General features: G+C 43.8%; 1 protein-coding gene across 3 annotated transcripts in view; it reads right to left on the reverse strand.

The window, feature by feature from the left end:
- The window catches only part of sog (chordin short gastrulation), a 133921-nt gene that overhangs the window by 106218 nt on the left and 3006 nt on the right, over nt 1–24697 (reverse strand). For all 3 annotated transcript variants that reach the window (XM_076368918.1, XM_076368917.1, XM_076368919.1), the window contains exon 2: nt 23593–24249. In XM_076368918.1, the coding sequence (XP_076225033.1) occupies nt 23593–23722 (130 nt within the window). In that variant the 5' untranslated portion in view covers nt 23723–24249. The remainder of the gene's footprint in view (nt 1–23592; nt 24250–24697) is intronic.

Raw genomic sequence — 24697 nt, forward strand, 5'->3', positions numbered from 1 at the left:
AGTTTATAACATCTATCCTCAAAGAGTTAAATATCACTATATACAAAATGAGTTACTTTAAGTTATTAAAACATATCCAGTGGAACTATTGAAACTTCGAGATTATTAAGATATCTTTATTTTTTGAAATTTGCTAATATTCTTCTCGATATCGAAGCTGTAAACTGTAGGTATTATTAATTATGAAACACTAATATTAGTTCGATCTGTTCGAATTTAATTAGATTTACAATCGTCGATCGTGACATATTCATATCGAGCTACAAACTTTACCAATGGAAGATTCCAATATTAATAGAAAAATCTATATTCCTACATTCGCGATATATACAATAATCCACTTAATACGACAAAATTCTACAACGTACAATGACAAAGTTTAAAAGCCTTTGCTGCGTAGTCCTCCAGCGCAGAGGGTTGAAACACCACCCCATATCGAAAGACTCGCTATCTTCCATTCCCACTGTCGAATTAAGATACATTTCAGGAGCGAGTTCTCGGTCTACCGGTATTGTTTGCCGGCACTCTAAATCCCTCGGGGCATCATTATTGCCAGCTGCCAGGGATAGTACCGAATTCCTTCTCGGACCATTAATCGTGTGCTCGCGCGCGATGCATTGTGGATTGTGGCCTCACGGCCGGGTGATGCATCGCGCATGCCTCGAGACTTTCCTCGTGCTCCCGTCGATTACTCACCGTGTCAAGAAACTAATACCAATAAGAAATCGCCGGGGAACACCTGAAACCCTGTGTTACGACATTCCTACGCCAATTGTCTCTCCGGGTCTTGGCTTCGCGCCGTTAAATTATTGGATAACGGCGCGATTACCCCGAGTGAGAGAGCTAATCCGGTTGCCACGTTTTATTAGTCACGGGGATAGCCGGCGAGCCGAGCTCGTTCCGTCTCTTCCTGTTTAATCATAATCCGATACGCGATGTACAGTTGATATACAAGATAATGCACCGCGATTATCGGGCCGGCCGGTGCATCTCGGGACCGGTGCTAGTGTTCACGTCGGCAAGGTCATCTGAAGGTTGATAATACGTATACGTGTGTGTACGTACGTATCGTTCACGATTAAACTGGGTGTTGTGAACACCCTGTGTGTCGGAGTAGACCAGCTATCTTAACCCATTGCACTCGGAGTTTACACGTTGCAGTCTTTTGTTTGCTTATATTACTAGCGACTCGATGCCATTTCTGCGAAAGAATGTGCTTCCCACGTGGACACAAAGGTGTACATGTGATGTCTAATTATGATTTTCTTCTTGATTAACGCGTTGAATGTCGTGGGATCACCGGTGACCCCCAACTGAATGGATTACTATAGTTCACTCAATGAACCCCCGATTATTTGGAAACATATTACAAATAATGCTACCTAACGTGGCGTTCAACGCGAAGGAACGAACGTGCAATAGTAATAACGCGATTCAATCAAATGATTTAATATCATGTTTTTTCCATTTTGTGTATTTTGCTTTATAAAATCGAACGGCATTCGACGTGTTAATATTTGGGGGGAATTTTGAATACTATGTAGGTTTCTGGTGTAAGGGTTGATATATTGTCGATGGGATGTGGTAATTGATGTCTCTTAATTTCCACAAGGTGTTGGTGGAAGATGTTGATTGTGTTTTAATTTGTAAGCCTTTTCGATAAAATTGTTTTAAAAATGACTGCTTCGTTGCTGAACCTGTTCCTTTTCAAATTTGCACACCATTGATTAGCAGTTAACTAGCGTGGAACTGACAACGATAGCGATAAAGCGAGGAAAAAATGTTCCAGCTTTCTAGAAACACTCGTTTCCCCCGAAGTACTCCATTACGCAAAGGCTCGTTAAACGCTCGCAGCTATTGTTCGCTAGGGAACATTGAAAGGTCTAAGCTTTCTAGATTGCGCTTCTAATCTTCGGATAACGGCTCGATAACGGATCCAAACATCCGAGTCGGGACTCTTCGGACTCCCAGAATTATTCCATATTCGACCTCATTCGGTGTCGTTCATTTCCCTCGTAACACCGATCTCATCAAACCATCACAAACAAAACAAACAGATTTTCACCGTTACGCCCGTCGCTCACGCGCAAACACAATTTTCCCATTTACTCGCAGCACAAGTGGAAAAACGAGGCAAAAGTAGCTCCGCGTTTAACGTGTCACCCCTCTATAGGTCCGTATGACTTTGAAGTCGCGTAAAAATCTACTGACACCTTGATTTATATCATTTCGCATAGCAAGTAGCGAATAAAATCAAATAATCGATTAACTTAGACTTCTATACCCTCAGGCGTGAAGGTTCCTCATTTTAATTTCCAAATTACAAGTTACACTCTTTTCAATACGATCTATTAACCCATTGCCCTATGATTCCCTTCTGAACTGTGAACGATCTGACTACTTCGTTATTAATAATTCCTTGAAAATAAGAGAAAATTCCAGTCTTAGTCTATGTCAACGTGTGCTCTAAGGTATGCTCATTAATAACATGGGAATATCACGTAATTTGCATTTGAACAGGTTGAATGATATTTATGCTTGTTAAATTCTATTTGAAATCCTCACCGCGAGTCCGATATTGTAAGGCAAGGTGTTAAAACCGTTGAACGCACTGTTAGTTCGTATTTACAGGTTGATATTCGTTAATTTTACAACTACATCCGTATTTCCACGCAAACGAGAAGTCGGCCTGTAGAGGGTTAACGATTAACGCGCGATTCGACACACGGCATCTCCGGAACACCGGAAAGAGAACAATAAAGGATAGGAACCGCCGGCGAAACGAGCCGGGGAAAGAGGGAGAAAAAAAGAAGTCGCAGGAGGATCGCGGGCGCCGAAAAGGGGGGGCGAGAGGGGAGGAACGCGGAGGAGAAGGCGCGCGGAGGTGGTGGTAAGTCGTTTTGTGTCTGCAGCCCGTCTAAATATACGCGGTGTTCCCCTCTCTTTCTCTCTCTCTTTCTCGGTTCGCGGGATGCATCGCGTTTCCTCGGCAGGAACGCGGGAGCGAGGGGAGAAGCCGATAGGCGGACACCGTCTGACCGGCTCCTCTATCTTGGCTCTAGAGGGAAACCGTCTCCGTCCGCGTGCACGCGCGTCGCGGAGGAAAAATCGAGACGCGGCGAGGAAATCACGGGACTCGGGGTAGTTTATAGCAACGCTGCGGTAGAAGCGAGGGGACCGTCGATTCGTCACGCTTTTATCGTTGATCGGTTAACCCTTCGAGTGGTGAACACTCCTGGCCGGAAGGTTCCGTGTGGACGGAATATTTTTTTGTTTATCCGAAAATCGATGGATTATGTTAGTTCATGTAATTGAGATTCTAATGCATCAGTTTTGACGAATCGATGATGCCAAGGAATGAGTATGTTAATCATGTACACTCATAATCGTCAACACGGTACGTGTGAGATTAAAGAGATCGAAAAATGCATATTCCCATAGCACTCAAAGGGTTGGCTAGGTTGACGAAATGCGTCTGTTCGACGCGTATCAACTGCTTGCCCTATGATTTGTTCAACTGTGATTGATACAACTTTGTCAGTAACGATTTATTGAAAAAAGAGAAAGATTCTATGCATTTTCTATTTCTAATGTCTACGCATTTTCTATGTTTATTGTAAGACAAGGGGTTAACAGTATAAAACCGCATCCGTCGGAAAGACGGGTTTCAGTTCCCTTGTTTCCTAACTATTGATATCTTGAGAGTGTTAAATATTAACTATATACGCCGCATCGGCGTGAACGCTGTCGTTTGATAAGTTCGAAACTGATAGCGTGGACCTACGTAATTTCTAATTCTAAAGTTTGATGTTTTTAATTATAATTGAAGTAATGTACCTATTCAATCAAGAATCGCAGCTCCGTTGTGGCCGTACCCTTACCCAATCGTCGTGCAAAGCCTCAGTTTCTCCGCGTTTTCTCATTATTTTCCGTTTCTCTTTTCCTCCCCTGTTTTCAGCTTCCTCCTGTTCCTTCTTTTTTCTGTTCTTCGGTTAACCGTGGACCTGGTAAGAACGACGCATGCACGTAGATCGCGGATTTCTTAAAATAAACAAGCGCGATATCGTGTTTCCGAAGTATTCGGGCAAGTCAAAACATCGCAGTCTTCCGTTTATCATATCGTCCCGCTACGCGTCACGGCGAATATAATTTCGTTCCTCGCGGACGGGAGAGTCGAGCCTCTCTACCGATCGCTGATCGCCGGTTTATCGTTTTTCCAACGTGTTTCTGACGGTTTCTTGAAATTCTTATCTGGTCGAGCCCTTTCATTTTTTAATTCGATTCGTATTCCATTGACACGTTTTATTACGTTACGAGCACAATGCCGAGAAGTTCATGTTTGGATTGAGAAATTAATCTCGCGTATTTTCTTACGGTACGTATTGCAATTAACGCCGGCTTAACGAAAAGTGAATAATTTACGAATGAAAAAGATACACTTTTCGAGTCGCATCGACGTAAACAGTGAACAAAGGTTGAACGTAAAGACTTTACGATAACTCGAGTCAAATGGGGCACTCGTAGATCCATGCCGCGTGATTAACGATCGCTTTCGATTTAATTATCAGCCGGTCGTAAAACGTCCCGCAGACAAACCTGACGATCTGCGAGGATCCTCGGCCTTATTTTCTAATTCGACTTTTGAGTCAATTCCGCGATAACGAACCTTTGCCCAAGAATCTGCGTTTCTTACCCCTTTGCACTTGGAAGAAAACAATTTTCAAAACACGCGTCAACGCTAAAACTGTGTTATTTAGTCGTTTAATACATAATTGAAGCAAAATATCGCTGATACACTCGGAATGAGTTCGACTAACAAGGGAAGTTACCGAACCCGGAAATTAAAAAAAAAGAAACTTTGTGTATAAGTAGAGTACGTCAAGCTTAATACATTGCAATTTTTTTCTTCCTAAATTTCACTTTTAAAGGGTGAAACTACGCCTTGAAGAAAATGCAAATTCTTCTTCCACGTGTCTTGAGAAAAAATATATTGTTCTCTCACGTCTACAGAATTTCAAAACACAACTTACCAAAAAGTTCATATTTTTCAAAATTTTCCTACTACCAACCCTCCTTAAAAAATTGTACTTTTCAAGTCGCCAAACATTGCTCGCTAGTTGCAGTTCTTCGAACGCAGAGCATCAACCCTTAATTGCACCGTTTACAATTATAAGTGCATCGATGCACCTTTCATTTACACTATAATATTCAACCACTGAAGCCATGAACATTTTATCCCCTTATTACTATCATCGACCCATAGCTCAGCTATCTAACAGACCAGCTGCATCACTTAAGGGTGAACCCCCTACCTTACAATAACGTGTCAGTGGTGAAGATTTTGAACAGAATTTAGCAAACACGAACTTATTCAATTCTCGTCAACACAAATTGAATATTATCCTCCTATTATCAATCATTATACTTTAGATCAAACATAGACACAGAATATACCCAGAATCCCATTTCCCAATAAGCCGTCGACAACAAAGTAGTCGCATCGATCACAGTCGAAAAAGGAACCGTAGAACAAGGGGTGAAGGAACACCACCCTAGACGACAAGCGTCATTAAATTCCCGTTGTTCGAACTTCGCTGTACCCGCGAGTGTTATTTTCGGATCCGGTTCGGAAAGCGTAGATTTCGCGTGCGCTCGCGCGCTCGTCGGGTCTAGTCACCGCTCGCCCGTCGTGTTTCCCTTTTATTTTTACAGTTTCCTCCCGAAGCGTTCACGTGCCGGTTCGCCGCGCGCCGGTACGTAAAGAGACCTATTCATAAATCGAGAAGAGAGAGGCGCACGCACGCGCGCGCGCGCGATCCCCGGCAAAACACACGTGACTCTCCTCGCATGATCCTTTGAGGGTGTGTGCGAGAGCTCGCTCGACTCTGCTTCTGACTCCCCTCGCGCATTCCTCCCTATATAAATTCTTCGGGCCGAGCCAAGCGAATATAGATGTCCGTATATTTGTCACGCGATTAACCGTACAGCGCGCGCGGTCGCGAGCTACCCGTGATTAAACATCTCCCACCACCACGTGAGAGAGGACCGATACATAACGCGTCCGCCACGGGGGGACGGGCGCGCACGTCCATCCGCTGCGAACCTCTCGAGCGATCGGGTAAATAACTAAGTGTCCCTGGGATATGCAGCTTGATCACGTTTGCGGGAAGCTTCCAGCTTAATCCTTCGGGTCGCGAATAGAAACTGTTAGGAAGTTACGTTTGTATTCGCAATATGCGTTAATCAACTTATCGGTTTCAATGGGAGTAAATATTCTTATGACAATGCTGCTCCAACTGTTAAACAGTGGATAGTTGTTATTGTATCGATACTATATTGGAGGCTTCGCAAGTCTGCTTCGCATTTTACTGACATTGAAATATGTGGTTTCAAGTTCGAATGAAGGGTTAACTTGTAGGTTAATGTGAATGTATTTATACACGGGTGCGACTGGTTGGAATTAACGCTAGATATTTGTCTGATTCTTTCTAATTTTAGCATTAGAACTACCGAGCATTACGATTGATATGTAATCTCTATAAATATGTTAACAATAGATTAGTTTCAGTTTCTTAGGAGACTCATTACAGTATTCAAGTCACGCTCTTTAATTCAAGATCATTTCGAATATTCAATGCTTTTAAGATATCAATAATTGCGTAGCAAACAATTCGAAACTATTTTGACTGGTACGATAGTTCTAGTGTTAAAGGATCTTCTGTCTCTGTTGTAGAGGCTCCGAAAGTTCTATCGGGATTTTGATTAATGTGTAGTTTGCCTGGTACTAAATCTGTTTCTTTAGCAGTTTCTCAGAAGCATCCGTCACCTTTTCAATAACTGCGAGAGAGGAGTTTGGGAATTATTTTCGTGCATTTAATAGTTTTAGTGTTAACTTTCATAGATAGCAACACGGTACGAGATTGTAAACAATAAATGAAATTACCACTTTTTTTCAAACGTTAGACAAATATGGCACAGATATCTAACGCAGGATTTCGTACGGCGAGCAGCGAAGGTGGAGAAGAGGCGATGGCGCGCGTGACGGTTCCGGGAGGCGTGCGCGATACGTAACATCGACAAAAATGAGATACGCGACCAGGAATATCGTCGCCGGCAAAAAATATCCCAGACGCGTCGCTAGACGAATCAAATGACCGGGAGCCGCGTGCTCGCGACGAAACGATCGCTACCGTCCGTCCATGACGCGATGGCTAGCGAGACGGCACCGGGGCAAGAGGAATTTTTACTATGTGTTTTGTTTATAGTCTTGATCGGTCACCTGCAACTGTATCGAATAGTAAATTAGAATAGAAAATCAGATGAAAACTGTCCGATTAAACCTGCGTTTCTCAACATATCTTTCCTCTACATTTGGACACTAAATCCACCGGGCAATTAGATTGATTTTTTGAAATTTCTTTATAGAAACTCCAAAAGTGCATTTATGGAGACTTTAACTAACTTACAATTTAGTTTGTGTATTGCTGAATCAATTCCTTTAATAATTTCTCTGAGAAGCATCTGCCACCTTTTTAATAATTGCAAGAAGGATCAACTGAGAATGGATCATTTTGACTCATCTGACGGTTTTAGTGTTAATAGCTAAGATGCGAGATGAGGGTTTGATTGATCAGTTTTCATCTAATTTTCAATTCAAATTTGCTGTTCAATATGGCCACTGATATCAAACTACCGAACAATTAAACTGACTTTTTGAAATTCCTCTACAGAAACTCCAAGAATGCATCTATCCAGACTTTCATCAATTTACAATCCAGTTTGCGTACTCCTAAATGAACTTCTGTAATAATTCCTAAGAGAAGTATCAGTCAACTGTTTAATCATTGCGAGAAGAAGATATCAAGATGATTTTTCCCCGTATCGTGGTTCCAATGTTAACCGCGTTACGGAGGTTCTATTGTATTCGACAATCACATCATCCATCTCACCCGGAATTACCCTAAACAAGAACACGGTTAAAGAACCTCCTTTCCTCTGTGTCATCCCGCTAACCATCGAGTCCTATACGTGCCTGCTTACGGTACCCGAGTGCGGCTGTCGTAACCCGAGGAAAACGTTCGGGTTCGCCGTTGGTCAAGTGATTTCGCGAATTAAAAATACGGTCGGCGCGGGGAGCTTTCGTAAGGAGGTCGATACATCAAGGACGAGCTGTGCCCTGTTTATCCGACCGCGCTATTATTGGATTCGAACACCGCGGCGACACAATGGGATCGAAACGGACCTAATAGAATTTACGTCTCGCGGCGCGACGCGACGCGCGCAATAATAAACGACGATAACGACGACAACGCGCGTTTCAGCCGGCACGCCGGACGCGCTGAACCGGAGAAAAACGTTCCCCGCCGCGAATAAGTTCGACGCAGCAAATTGAAAATCGGATTACAGGCATTGTCCTGTCGCGCGTTCGCTCGGCTTAACCGATCCGTGCGCGCCGCGCCGCGCCGCACCGCGCCGTGCCGCCGGGGCTACGCCTAAGATGTCGGCCAGATACCTCCGCGCGTTACAACAGACTGAGCAAAAAGGACAACGGGAACGGTACGGTCGTTCCTTCGACGAGAATTACCGGCGTATGCACGGGGTGATTCGACTGTGTCGGGGATTATGGGAACGGGCGCTCGTTAAATGCTCGCTGGCTCGTGGCTGGCTGGCTGACTGGGCTGGTCGGCTGGAGCGACTGGGTTCGGCATCGGACGATGCGGACCGTTTGGCTTGAAAGTGGTGTAAAGATTTTTTTAGAAACGCCGAGAATGTGATGTTTATATGCGTGCTTTATGTACGAGCGTTTTATTTGGAAGTGATTTATTGTCTGCGTCGATTGAAATTTCACGGTGTTATACTTTTCCAGCGGGGAACTTCGAAGGGAGAGGGACGCTTCAGAGAATTGTGTCCTCTCGACGAAATTGTAGTTTCACCGTGTCACGTTTTGTGATCGTCAATTATTGGTAATCTAATATTGAAATTTAAATAATCGAATCTTGGGTAGTTACAGGTTGTAACTAGCTATAAGCTACCTTTTTAGTTAATCTCAATGTCCAATTGTGTCTAATTTTGATAGAGATCTGTCGTGAAATGCGGGAATGTTGGAGAATCTTTGTAGTAATGGCTAATGCGATGTGTTCAGGGTATTCGGCGTGTTCGAACGGCCTTGAACCAGCGAAATCCATCGTGGTCCGCGTCGCGTCGTCGTCGGCGCGGGAATTACAAGGCGCGAAACCGGCCCCCGCGTGGCCAGAGCGTCGTCCGTTCTGCGATGGGTACGCGCGGGTCGTGATTTACCTACTTTAAAACGCACATTGGCTCGCGCGCTAAACTTCTTTAACGCACAACGGCCACGTTGTCTTCGTGGCTGCGGCCAATTAGCCGCGAATCATGTAGCGAGAATCGCGGTGAACGTGCACGGAAACGAGACGAGCGGTGCGACGGGACCGGAGAGCCGAATGAAGAGGAGCGCAGGGGAGAAAGAGAGGGAGACGTTGCCCCGCACGTGAATAAGATCCATTTACACCGAGACCTTAAGGGGGTATTCTAGTGTGAAACGCGTTTTTCCAGGCCTTTTAGGAGATCCTCCTTTCACAACGACACTGCAACGCTTGCCGCCTTCGAACTTTCCAGGATACGTTTGCACGCGGTGCAATTCAACATTTAAGCGTAAACCTACGTTGAATATTGTCGAGTTCCTGCAATATAAAATGCTGTTCCTTTTCGACGTGTTCTAAAATTTGTTTTTCACTCTTCGCTGTACAGCATCGTGTAAGGCTCGCGATGATAATTTTACACAGAATTGAGTAAATATAGATGTTACTCGATTCTTTTGAATTCAAATTAAATGTTACTCTTCCGTCATCAATTATTATAGTTCGGAGTAAATGTACACATAGTGCCTAGAAGTTTCTTATTTTTTCAATAAATTGTCGATGGTAAAATGGTTGTGTCAACAAAATGGTTGGTTGGTTTAATTTCTTCTTTGATCGTTAAGAAACTTTGTAACTTGGAAATTGGAAATCTGGAACAAATTGTAAATTGTCTAACAAACCAACGAAAGAATTCATGTCCACCAGAATATCGCTTCGAGGGTCGAAGGGTGAGATTTCAATATTCCCGAATCTTTCAAATTTGCACCGTCTGAGTTTGCGAATTTCCGAGTGGCACTGGAAAACCCGATCCCCCGAACGAATGTTTTCTCACGGAAATTATTTGCACGAACGCCACGCGTCCGCCACTCAGAAACGCAGAAGAAGAATAAGAAGAACAAAGAGGGCCACCAAGGTGACCTTCGTTCTCTCTCCCGCGGAATGCGACATTTCTTTCTTTCTCTCTCGCTCCTTTTACCCTTTCCCCCTCTGCCGCTCTCTCTCTCACTCTCCCTCGCTCTCTATCTCTCTCTGTTTTTTTTATTTATACCGAGCGCAATAACAGTCGTTGGGACGAGCTGAACAAGCTATAATGGAAGTCATCAAGGTTACGGAAGCTCGTAAATCGATTTACAAATTAACGACCGAGTCTGATTCGACAGTAATAATACATAATGCCTGCAATTTCGGGTCCGCGACGAGTTTGGTTCGCGAAATGCTAATTTCTCGGGGCGTCCATATTGCCGGAGATTACCACTGTGCTAACACGAATCTCGGCGACGCGACGCGACGGGACGGGCATCGGATTCGTCTGCTGGTCGACGGACTTTCACGAGTCGACAAAGAGAAGTAGAAGTAGATAGAAAGGAAAGGAGGAAGACGGAACGAGACGCGTGCAATTAAATATCTTAATGTCGTTTTCGAAGGAAACATACAACATTCGAATTTCTTCGAAGTTTCACAGTCGTTTCAGTGGTTTGCCACTAGAATTTATTGACGTATTAATACAACTGGACCACGGATTTTGTGCATCTATGATAAATATGCATGGAATACAGAATAGAGGAGTATATATAAAAATTTGAGACTACTCTTACTATTTTCAGCTTTTCAAGATTGCCAAGAGAAGAAATTAATTTCTACTTAACCTCTGTGTGTTTCGACAAATTCTGACTTTGCATAGAGAATCGCAGTGTGGTTACAATATTCATTGAAATATACTTTAAAAATCGCTATACTATAACCCAGTACAATTTTCTTTAAGAACCTTACGAAATGAAACAAATTTGATCAATGACGACAGGAAAATTAATAATTAACCCTTTGCGAACGAATGTCGGCATTTCAGCGAGATAAAATTTCCATTCGAAAACTCGGTCGCAAACAAACGTTTTAATTCCTCGAACAACAACAGATCAGCACTCAGTTTGCTTCTTTTCTATTGTTTAAGCGACTGACATATAATTTCACTTCACGCGCTAAAGATTTTGTATAGTTCAACGAATCTTCGTCGACGCGAGATTAAAAACACCGGTATATGAATACAATTTTCCTTCGAAGACACCAAAACTGAAAAAGGAATAAAAGTGCACGATTCCGTAATAGCATTATCAAAAATACAAAGATTCCAAGAAAGAGATCCCCGAAGAACACCTGCTACTAGCGTCCTCTCGACGGCTGCGAGCGTCTGTTCGTAAACACGCGAATATAATAAAGATACGCGGCGGTCGTTCAGAGATTACACCGCGCGCCGGGGCGCGCGGCTCTCCCGTGCCGCTCGAGGGGTTAATTATCCATTTCTCGGCTTTATTTATTCCCGATAAATTCTTGATCAACAACCGTCACCGGTGCCCCGGGCGCTAGTGTTCAGGTGGGTCTCCCTCTCTGCGTCTTTCTTTCTCTCATTACGTCTCGGCTTCGGCTCGGCTTTCCCTTGTTCGCGAGTCGAAGGTCGAAGCGCTTGTTCATTAAAATTTTTGCACGGGAAAATCGCGCATCGACGAATACCAACGAAACCCCGCGATGATAGCCAAGTAGATAACCGTGAACTGAACATAACTGCAACAGATTTTTGGCCCACAAGGCTGAGAGATACAAACGCGTTGAAAATCTTGAAGATAGTCGATCCTCGCAGCAAGATTACGATGGTTTCTCTTAATTCAACGGAACTCTTCTATAACCGCCAACGAAATAATTAAAACAACGCAGTTCCACGAAATGAACTCAGTAAAACCTGTACACGTTCAAATATACAAATTACAGACGCTCGGGATACCCAGCGATTAGCTTTAAAGATACATCGGCAAGAAACTTGCCCATTTCGATAGCGTCCGAGGTTGTTGACGTTAAAGTCAATTCAATCGCTACCGGGGAAATGCTGCAAATTGCTCGCTGGTGTATCTGTATCTTTAGACACGCGGGAATTAAGGGTTTCTCCAGCTAATAAAGCGATTCTGGATTTTCAATTGGAATCAAAACAAGATTTCAACAACTAAACCTTGACATACGCGGGTTGCGAGCTCTAATTGTTTTCTCGCTGCGGACCGTGTGCCGTTACAGACGCGAAAGGGGGTCTGCGAGCGTGGTCTCGCACACGGACGGGAATCCACCTTTGAATATTGCGCGAGGGAATCGTCCGCGAGCACAGCGTATCCGGAATGCTCGGTGTGAGGTCGCGGCCGACGCATTAAATCGCGTCGCGCATGAAGCCCGCGGTCGTCCGGCGTCGCCAAGCCGGCAATAAAGACTAATTGAGATTAGCGCCGGGCGTGCTACGTTAAGCAGGTGCGCCCGGGGGGAAAGAAAGGAAAGAGAAAAAAAGAAAAGGGAGGAGGAGGAGGAGGAGAAGAAGAAGCAGAAGAGAAAGGCGGAGACGAGGCGAACAGCGAAGAGAGACAACGCGAACCGCGATGACACGTTCCAGGTTCGAAGAAACAGACGACCTCACGACTTTGTAATCAATTCTGTTTTTTTCTTTAGTTTCGACGCAGAACAGCGAGTAACAGTCGAGTTTTTAAGGAGACTATTTCTCCTCGGGAGACAATCCGAAAGTGATTAACACTTTGACTGGTACGTCAGCCGATTTCGGGATGATTTTCGGAGACGACAGTATCTCTTTCATCAACTGAAATTAGTTCCCTTGCTGACGCATCGAATTTTGTTAGATGTACTAAATATAGGAAGGATAGTAGAGCAATCGTTATCGAGAATCTTGATTTTCTGGTTTCTGTTTTATTAAGAGAACCGTAGATTCTGTGGGAGTTTTGTTGAGTCATTTGGCAGTCAACGTGTTAAGTATCTAACTAATCCGAGAATGAAATTAGTCTGTGAATAATTCCATGGAGCTATTTGAAAGGATTCGTTTCGAGGCTACTATCGGAATTCTCTGGAAGTGCATCTGTTGGGACTTCAGTGAATCATTCAGATTCTTCGGTGATTCGTGGCAGAAGCATCGTATTTTTAATTATTGTAGAAAACATCAGAAATAAGACTCGCCTGGTAAACCTAGGTTTAATTTGCCTGTCCCGTATTGTGTAATTGGATGATGCCAAACAATTTCCCGAAAGAAAACATTCTGGTATTTCCCCTGGTTACCCTAATCGGACGCCGATCCCTCGAGTAAAGTACCTCGAAATTCTTCTAATGGCCACCCGTATTTACGTTTATTGCTACTCAATAAACCCTGCTGTTGGGAAACATTTTCTGGTACTATTGTCTTGCTGGTCTGTGCGAACGCGGTTACCTGGCTACACGTGCAGTGCCGACCAAGATAATTCTTATTATATTTATTATCGCCTTACATTTATTATTGTCGATAACCGTTATCCAGCAATTTGGTGGACATTAAATTTTACAGACACTATTTACTGAAGATCTAAGTCGATTTTGATTAATGCAATTACGCGAAAGCTTATTCCGATTCTCTGTTTTCCAAGTTCTCTATTATAAACTCCCGAATGAATCCCAATTCGACTACCGGAACAACAGTTCATTAATAATAACAATAAGTATACTAACACTATTTACTCAAACTGACCATTCATCCCCAATCGCTCTTTCTTTCCACGCGCACCCCTTCTCGCGTACACCCTGATCCTCGCATTCATAATCAAAATTAATCCCTGTAATTAAATCGCTGCATTCTCACGGTCCAGTCGCTCGTCTCGAAGACTCTTCCTTCGCACTCTTTCAGCCACTCAAGATTTTCTAAACGCAGTCTCCCTGTTTCTCAAACACAGCGGCGCCACCCAGTCGCAAGACGATGCCACACAAACAATCGGCCATTCACACCCTACAGTTATAAATTCAAAAATCTATATAAATGAACATAGAGTCTTCTAGGGATAACGCAACTGTACATTAAACGCCTGTAAATCTAGTACTAACTCCTTGTCCTACAATTTATTTCTTATCTATGATCAATACAACTACCTTGTCATTAATCATTAATTACGAATAGAAAAATTGTTGATACTAATTCGTCTACGTTTACTCGAAAGGTTAACCATTAATAGTGGAAAAGTAATATATAATTTATATCATACAAAAATAAATGACACTTAGATTTGTCAAATTTAGTTTAAAATTTCACGAGACTATCGCGATATTACAGATCAAGGGGTTAAATTTCGGTTGTTTGACACTTTCGTTTACTCGTTGAAGAATTGCACGCGTGTCCCCGCGATGGGAACGATCAGGGTCGACAGGTAAGTTTTCGAGAGCGTTCTCGGCTCTCACGGCCACCAGAAATCAATCAAGGTAGGTCAGGCAGGTACGCACAGGTGTTGACGATGCCGGTTGGGCCTGTGCCCGGCCCCAGGGATTTCCCCTTGTATCCCCTAAACAAGAACTAACTACTGGCAACAACCGTGGCCCGGATAATAGAAAACACCAACCGGACGTCTATTGTCTGGGTATAACAGTAGGTATTAGAAATCTAAGCGTAAAGAGGAAAAGAACGAGGAACAGCCGTCTTCCTGGTTTTCCCTAGATTTACGGGTTTACCGGTTTTTTATATTTTGTTCGCGACAACTGGGGCTGCAATCTTTAACGGTAGAACTACCTCATTCGTCAGAGCTACTGGTTTCAGTTTTCTTATGTCGCAATTATTTATATCTCGAACGTGTTAAATGTAAGAAGTACATTTTAAAAATAAGTAGTTTCACTTGAATGTCGAAACGCCTCGGTAGCTTTAGTGTTAAATATCCTATTTATTAATCAGATAGGATATAATACACATGTAACTTTTATAAAAATTAACCACCGTCAATGGCCAGTGTTCATTCATTTGCTCATTTTGCTCATCGGAATTTACTTATACAGCTCATAATCTCAAGGAACTTTATAATCTTCTGGAAAGCCTTACGTTAACGGTAATTCTTCCGTTTTATCTACGAGTCGATCTTCACGGATGAACATTCCGATCGAATAAAATTATTCATCGTTCTTCCTAATCCGAGAATTCCAATCGATGAAAGTCCGCGTTCACTAGGGACTTGGAAGAAACTCCAGCAAAGAACAATCATTCCGTTAACGAAAAATCAATGCAGAAATTGATCACTCAAGATTCTTCGCCAGCGAGTGTTACGTTAACCTTCTCACGTCTCGTGGATCCAACAAACTTCGGTTCATTCGATCTATCGCGAAGAAATCAATTTTCCAACACTCTTTTTTAAGAACCGACAATATCAAAGTTGAAGAACATAATTATATTATACACGATATTACATGGTGATAACATCTTATAATTCACATAACACCTACGAAGAAATACGTTCAAATCCTTAGTAATGGACGGTATCGAAGCACCGCTAGCAAACGAACTACTCCTACTTTACGTAACAAAAGAGCCCCGCCTTTAACGCGTCGAACTTCTATGAAAAATCATCTTATCTAAACACCAGTGACGAAACGGTGAAAATGTCAAAGAAAACACCGATTTCACTATACAGGTAAAACTAGCAATTGAAAAGCTTCCGAAAATATCTATTTAAAACTGTTATATACACCTGACCCTCGACTTACACGAGGATCCGTTCCACGTGGATTCGTTTCACGCGAATGAAAATTCCATAAACACTCGAAAATTTACGCGAATGAATATCGCGTGAACAGAGTCTGTCGATGGACGAAAAAAACAAAATATTAGTAAGAGAATACATTTTATTTCGTGCCGCTAAATTCAGATCGCACATAAAAACTACGGCATAAATAGTGTCATGATTTACTACGTGAAAAGGAGACTCGCGTGACAAAAGTGCGCGTAATCGGTCCCGACTGAAACGGTTATGGAGAACTGAAATAAAGTCTATTGTTATTCGATACATCGGTTCTTCAAAATCGACGTTATCTTAATTTCTATATTTGTCATCTTTCCGTTCTGCATTTCTTTCGGGAGCTAACCCAGACCAGAGAAACTAGGCGAACGCCGCCACGAGTCAAGAGTCTTCGATCGCCGGGGACAACAGTCCGCGCGAGTTAAGATCGGTGAATTCGCTTCGCGGCCGCGCGCGATATCGTGTGCTCCCGTTTTTATTGTTACACGATAAACCGAATAAAATGGTGCAGAGAGCGTGATGTCACTGAGCGATAAAGCGGTATCAAGGCACTCGAGGCTCCGTCGTTCCTCGGCCCGAGAGCCGCGGCACTTCTCGTGCCCGCAATAAAATCCGTTCTGCGGACCAGAGCCGATCGTTCTCGGACCTCTCCGCGGGAATAGGCTTTTCGTTTCAGATCTGCGGTATTTCCGGAACGCGTTCGGACGTTCGTTCCTGTCGTTAGATCAGAACAGTGTAATCGTAATTCGAATAGTTATTCTAATTTGTTTCAATTTTAGCGCCGATCTTTCTCAATGCAATTTCATCGAATTTTCCTGCTTTACGCTGAAATGTACAATGAGAAAAATTACTTTTTCTAATGTATTTAATGGATCGAAGAATTGCATAAGCGCATTACAAAATTAGCATGCCGGGGGTTATGTTGGTAACTATATCTGGTAATTAACTGGACTTTTGCTTGAGATATTTTCAAGTTATTACGAAATCGACGATGTTAATATTGAAGATTAGAACTAAATAATATTAATATCAATGTTATGTTGAATGTTTGTCGAATTATAACCGTTGGCAATATTTTAATGTAAAGAAGAAATGATTTAAAGGTTGATATCTCGATGGATAGCTGTTATTCACGGAAAAGTCAACAGTTTCGTTACACCCGTGGTAACGAGAGCGAACGAACAGGTACGAAACGGGAGCGAGAGAATCACCCGTAGGTGCAAAGGGAAAGAGAGGGACGAGGAGGGATCAGACGACACTGGACACTGCTAGATCCTTATAAAGGAGAAGAACGGACCACTTTTAGATCTCGCCACGGCTCTAGCCACTTGGGAGAGAACCTCGGCGCACGGGAACGAACGAGAAGCAACTTCCAAGCAGCGTTGGACAAACTGTACTCCGACTACACACGAAGTGTAATCAGAAAGTATGGAAACATCACTTGTAAAACGCGATATGGGAGAATTTAGGATTTGAAATTTAGGAATATCATTCTCTGTTGCTTATTCCACAAAACCACCCTGCTAAGCATGGTCTCTAGTTGAGTTTGTTTTTGAAGAGCATTTTCCTAAGAATATCTCACAATCATGGTCTTGTACAGCTAAGATTCGATTACTGTCCAATTATAAACTTTCGGCAATACACTAAATTGAATGAAATCGAAGTTTCCTTATTCTTTATTCCAAAAACAAAAGAAAATTGCGTTATTCTGTAAAAATGTTGCTTCGTATTTGAGATTTGTGCAATGAAGATAATGATAACGAGGGTTTGGGAGCAACTGATACTTCGTGGTCGAAAATTTCAAATCGACGTTCGTAGGATTCGTTCTGTTGTAGATTCGTCAAGAAAACGGCGCGCGTTCCGTCGTTGCCGACCTTGTTCTACGCGGTCTCTCGACGAAGGCTCGAGATATGCTTCACAATCGAAACTACAAAAACATTGCGCAATTACGTGACAAACATCATACAGTAACAAACAGAACTCCGCGATCGGGTTATTATTCGGTGCTGATGGCGCCTGCGCCCGAGTAAACACACCTTTAATGCGATAATCAAATATTTGGCCCGCTTTCGAGTAATTCGGAAATCAACGGTCGACGCCTGGGTGGTCGATAACGACGCCTACCGTGCTGGAATCGAGCTAGCTTGCGAATTAAACGCTTGCTGTCTATTACATCTATCTCATCAGGAACGACGGTTGACTCGCAGTTTCTCTCGATAATTTCAAATCTTTCTTTCTGCAAGACACACATGTTACCAAGATTTGTTCGTACCTTAGATTTCCTGATACTTTTCGACACTATGAAGCTAGAATGTGGACAAAAGTGATAATTAAATAGTAAAGAAGAAAGTACAACAGATTCTGTTAGGGAGAAATGAGATTTCACTGAAAACAAAGTAAAAAAGAGAACGCGCAATGAAATGGTGTGATTTTGTTAATTTTTAACGCTCGATCTTACTTTTTGCATCAGTTCGTTCTTTCGTGCAACATGGCATCACGTAACGCAGCATTTCCTTGGAACCTGACTACGTTTTCGCCTTTCGCCTAAAAACGTGACCGTTCCCTGTCCAATCGCGCTTCTAATTCGGTGAAACGTGGACGAGAGGACAATGAAATCCAGCGGCCAATGAATATTCAGCTGATCGATGTTCGGGGAAGGTGTGGATTGGATATAAATCGGACGTTGTTCGGCATTCAGCTCGCGCGTTGGGTCGCGATTTCGCGAAATGGAATTCGAAAATGGGAAAAATGTGTTACGCTGCAACCAGGAAGCACTGCGCACCTGAAAACTCTGTTCCTTATCGATGACTCATAAGTGAAAATAGTGAAAATCGCTCATTTCCTATAGATTTCTTCCTTTCTCAAACTTAACCATTAGTCTCTACAATTACGCACCGGGGCAACGGAATTTCATCAACATTCGTAAGACGCAAGGAAATAGAGATACTAAAAATTGAAAGTGCGAAATATGAAATTTAAAAATTAAATTTGCAAAATTTGAAATTCCAAAGTACAACATTTCATTCTATTTCCCCAGTTATATTCTTGCAATTTGATTTCGCATGAAAATTCGCAGTCTAGCAATTACTACGGTGTATCATAACTTTCCACTCTCCGTTCCATAAAACATGCATCTTCGATTCCTTAGCATCTTAACGGATAATTGGTTCGGCAGTCAGTATGTTAGTCGGTTACACAACGCCTCGAACGGTCTTCGAAAATCGTTACCATGAAGGTGCAGGCATCGGAACGTGCATCGAGCGTTCGCCCCGATTAGTTTCGAAACTATTTATCATCGTAGTTCCGTGTCGAAGATATGCTGTATCAACAGAAGGCTTAATTTTCAATGGTTTAATGGGATTATAAGAACCTCCATATGGCCGCGTTACGAGATTATAATGAACTATTTGAAGAAAGATAAGCGATCCAGCGGTATTATATAATTCCGCGAGATTGATAGTGCCTCCATTCGATTTTACGTCCAGATAAGCCCTTCGATTTAGGTAGGTTCGATTCAATCTTCTCAAGGAATTCGGATTACACATCAGGAAACTTTTACACGTAACCCCAATAAATCTCTCCTTCAGCTTTTCCTATCCAACATACAGAAAGAATCGCAATTAGCCACAGAAGACTACATCTACAAAAAGACCTCTAAAAAGTGATACCTTGAACACCCCGCAAAACAGGAACAACAACAAAAAAGGAAATCGCGTAAAGTTTAATCGCTTCGGACAACCATCTATTACACAAAAATATTCTAAAGATCTAGTCAACGTCAACATTAACAAGCTGCAAGGATAAACGTCGTAAACAAGAAAAAACGCATTTCCCATCGCCATCTCGTTCAATCTAAACAAAACCAACATAAGAGACTCAAATATCTCGAACTACTCCTTATCATACGTCCAACAACATCAACCTATTTCTCCATTCATCATTTTTCTCGCTACATTTTACGCCGAGCATCCTCAAAAATTCATCGAATGCAACTTCGAATCAGCGGTATCTCGGAGGAAGAAGAAGGTAAAAAGAAAAACAGCGAAGAAGAGAAGAAAACGTACGAAATCTGTTGGCTGTAACCGAGGCACGTTGCTCGACGCCCGTCCGCCGCATACGGAAAGTGCGGATCCGGCTTAACGGCCGCAGATCCCCGCCTCGCGCGACTTTCGGGTCAGACGCATGGTTCGCGAGAGTCGCTCGACTCGTAACGTAAACGCGCCTGGTATGTGGGTGCAATTAAACGGGTTATCGGCCGTTCGGATACACAGCGCAATCGGCGGCGCGCGCGTTGCGGTTCTCCGAGAGACTTCGGCGCGCGTGTGCGGAAATTTCGCGGCCGGAGGACGGAAATTTCGCGGCGCGAGGGCCGCGGCGTATTATCATTCATCACGGCGAGCCTGTTTACATATTCGCGCGGCGACGAGCGCGTAATTCACGGGGCCGCGGGGGCTTTGTGCCCGCGCCGACAAATAACGCCGCGCCGCTGACCCGCGCACGCGACTTTACACGCTTTTAACGACCGTCGCGGCGCGACGCGACGTCGGCCCACCCGGACACGTTGGTACCTGTTTTGTTAATTATTTGTGTCAACCGGCAGGACGAGGAACACGGGCGTTTTTGTTCCTGCGTGAGGAGAGCGCTCGGGAAAGGGGAAAAGAGAACGGAGATTGATTTTAGTAGGTGGTTGGAGTCCGTCTAGGCTTTGCACGGGAAGAAATTATGTGGAATTACGAAAAACATGGATAAAGATGGGAAAATTGAGATGTATGAGAAATTTATATTATTGATGGGGAAATGAAATGGAGAAATGGAGATTTGAACTAGGAAAATGGGAGGATAGAAATTGAAATTAGGAGAATTGGAAAATAGAAATTTCTAGGGAAAGAAATAAATGGAAACTAGAATTAAGAAAATAGAGAAATGAAAAGTAGAAAAAAACAGAGGAATAGAAATTGGAAGTGGAAGAAACAGAAAAAATCGGAGTTCAAGATAGAAAACATAATATCAACGTCATTGTCCCCAATAACAGTTGCTATTTCTGAGTTGACAATAACAAAACTGGTTAAAGTTAATGAGGCGCACGCGATAAAGCTGGCATAAATGTCGCGACGATAAAAATCGGAGTGCAGCGCAGGTTTAGTTCGCCGCGTGATCGAGTTGTTCGTAACGCGCGTGCGCGATCGAATTTTTACGGCAGACCGGCGTGACGGGAGCGATCGGGGAAAACCAGTTTCTTCCTAAATTCAATTAACCGTTGCCACAACTCGGCGAATTTCTCCCCCCGGGAAACCCCGCGAATTTCGGCGGCACTAACGCGCGCGCGCGCGCTTTCTTTCGGCGTTCGACCATTTAAATCGATAACTAGACAGGCTCGAATACGATACCTTCATTCGCCTGGGTAACTCGATCGTTATTAAAGGTGAGTATTACGCTACGTAATCTAGAAGTAACTGTAATTAATCCTCGGCTATGTAACCGCATTTCCTCTCGAAACATTTTTGCTTAAATTGTTCAACGTTGGACAACTGTGTGTTTTGCACGGGATTAAGTCCGCGGAATAAATTACGCGGAGCGATTTGAATCGCTTGATATGTACAACCAAGGAAATCATTTCAAACACATTAACGCGATTGGAATTAGAAACGGGAAGAAAAATGTAATAGAACAAACGATTATCCGATTTGATTGGCCCACTAATGGTCCTGTTAAATGAAGACATGGTTAAGGCAATACTGTACTTATTTATGGTTCGATAATATTCTGATAAAAATACGAGAATCATAAATAATACAAAGACATCGTGAAAATAGAATTTAAGACGTTGATACTCGAAGCGTGTACCGTGGTACGCTCAACGCAGAAACGCGAATACAATGCGCATCAATTAGCTTGTTCCAACATCTGGGTCAGCGCGAGGTGTTTAAGAACCGGTACATTACTTCCTGCCTCGTGACGATTGCTCTTTTCTTGGGCTTCTCGAAAATTTTCGAGGCCCGAACATATACCGACCATATCGACAAATTAATTTCTTCTTATCGACGCACATTAAAAATATTGTATATTACAAAATTATGTAGAAATATATCATCAAACTGCTAAATCCGTGGATGGAAACAGGATTCGACGAAATTTCCTAAATACCACGGTCCATAAATTGACATTACAAAATGTTTTCTTCCTTAAATCAATCGCTTAGGTCGTGCAGAAAATCGATGTAATCATGGCGGCAGGATCGTCGACGCTATTACCATCGCTCAACGGTTTTTAGGTTAAACAACTTCCCGTAATAATTCTCCAAAAATTCTTCCCCCGTAATAAATAATTTTTAGAAACTTTTCTCCCGTAATACGGCGTTACGTGATTTGCATGCCGGCGTCAGCGGTATTAATTCATTATTAATTCCGATCGTCGGAAATATTTTCTAATCCGATCTCCAGAAACGGTTAAATTGCGCGACGGACCGCGCACGCGCGGACGCTCGCTGAGAAATTCCCGGCGTTCGCCGTGCTGAAGAAGCGTACAGCCGGGAACCGCGTCCGCCGGCGTTACACGACACCGATTCAAAGCCAGACGGCACAATCGGTCGTTCGATTCCCGCCTTTTTCGCGACGGCACCTCTCGTTACGTAAAAGCGGCGCACCGCCACGGCCCCGGTATTTTCGAGCGTTCTCTAACCTTTAAAGGAAAAGAAACTGCTCGGATTCTGACGAAATCGCAACGGGGAAGCTGGTCCGGGCCGCCGCGCCGCGACACGGATCGAACAATTTAGTTGACATTTCGACGAAAAATCCACTTTCTTCAACCGCCGTTCAAACGAACCGACTTTACTTCGCGAACGTATCCGTCTACATCGAAAACGAAGAAATCGATCATTCTTGGGAACATACAAAATTGAATTCCGAAGGAATCATTATACCTCGAGGAAGAAATATTTTCCTTGCCCAATGAGATTTAAATATGAAAATTCGTTATTTTCAATAACCTTATTCGACTCAACTTTCGTTCGCTAACAGCGTCACATATTTGTGACGGCCGTTATCCTGTATTTTACATAATGAAAATGAAATTAATCCTATGAATATTGTTATTAGAAATTACTACATTATATTTAGGAACTCAATGACTCGTTTCGGTCTCATTCTTATAATATTTTGTTTAGAAAATTTATTGGATTGAAGAAAATATTATGATTGAGAAGACCGTCATCGAAATAATGCGAACGTATTAAAGACCGGAAACGAATTACGGCGATTTAAATCCCCTGCAACAATGTCGAATCCAGCAATGGAATTTTAAACGATCAAAATAATATTATTCATTAAAAAGTTCAACGTTTGAAAAACTATCGAAGGAAATTCGAAAATCGTCGATCGGTAATCGATTCCCGAATATATATGTTTGAATGAAAATTCCATTGGTGGTCGCATGGTACCAGAGCTGCTGCCGTCAGAATGTCACCGGATTCTTCGATCCGGGCCACTGAGCGCCGGCATGCACGCCGAGAGAGCGTCGACGATGAATCTCTACCGCATGAACAACGTCGTGGTTCGCACCGGGGATCGACCGCACGATCGGTCCCGCAGTTGTTGTATCGGGCCGCGTGTGCGTTGCGGGCGCAGGGAGTACAAGAGGAATACAGAGTGGAAACAATGGCGACTTACCGGCGGCGCGGTGAGGCCTTCTCGCCCAATCTTCTTCGATCAAGGGCGCGACCCTTCGTGCACGCAACGTCGAAGGGCAAGAGACGACGACGAGCAAGATCGACAAGAGGAGAACAGCGTGGCAATGCATCTCGGCAGCTTTCGGTCCTATCTCGCGCAGCTTCGTCTCGCCTCTTTCTCTCTCACTGGTTCGTATATTCTCGGTCTATCTCACTCCCACTGGGGGTCTAACACGCTCGGTCGGTCTCTATCCCTCGGCTGGTCCGTTCTCCCTCGCACCCGGCGATATCTCCTATTTCGCTTTCTCGTCCCTGGGCACTTGGTGCTTCAACGCATATAGCGTGTCCGGCCGTCTCCGTTCTACCTTTCGCGTTTCCTCGCTCCTCTTTTCTATTTCTATCTCCCTCGCTCCCCGCGGATTCGCTCGTGGTCCGACTCCGTCCGACTCGGCTGGTCTCTCGCGCGCGCGCTGGCGCGCCGCACTCTCTCGTCACCGCGCGAGCGTCGGTCTCTGTCGTCGGAGCCGCGGCACTGGTCTATTAACGACCGTTCACTGCACGAAACTTTCTGCACTGTTGTACCGTCACTGTGCGGGTCCGTCGGCCGCCACCTTCAATCTTCTCTCGCGACTCTAACGCGGCACATCGAGAATCGCGACTGGTGGAAGAAAGACGAGGAGTATCGAGAGCTGAACGAGGAATCGATCTATCGATCCACCTTAGATGACAACAACGGACGACGACGTCGACGGCGGCCACCACCGACCACGACGACGATCACCGAGTCGACGACGACCGCGACAACCACGACGTCGGGCACGACGACACGCGCGCGGGTCGCGAACGTATACGATAATGATTAGAAACGATCCGAGCGGGCCGGGAGAGACCCGTGCCTAGCCCCGCAATATTTACTGCAGATAACGCGAGCTGTATCGTGCACCGTTCGAGACACGTTCAACGAGCGCATCCGACGGCTTAATAGGCTAAGGTACACGCAGGATCGTTATTCTTTCGTTCTCTGTCTCTCTCGCTCGCTCTTTTTCTCTCTCTCTCTCTCTTTCTCTCTGTCTCTCCCTCTCTCCCTCTCTCGCTGACTGCCTCTC

This window comes from Nomia melanderi, chromosome 7 (assembly GCF_051020985.1).
Source record: "Nomia melanderi isolate GNS246 chromosome 7, iyNomMela1, whole genome shotgun sequence".
Lineage (NCBI taxonomy): Eukaryota > Metazoa > Arthropoda > Insecta > Hymenoptera > Halictidae > Nomia > Nomia melanderi.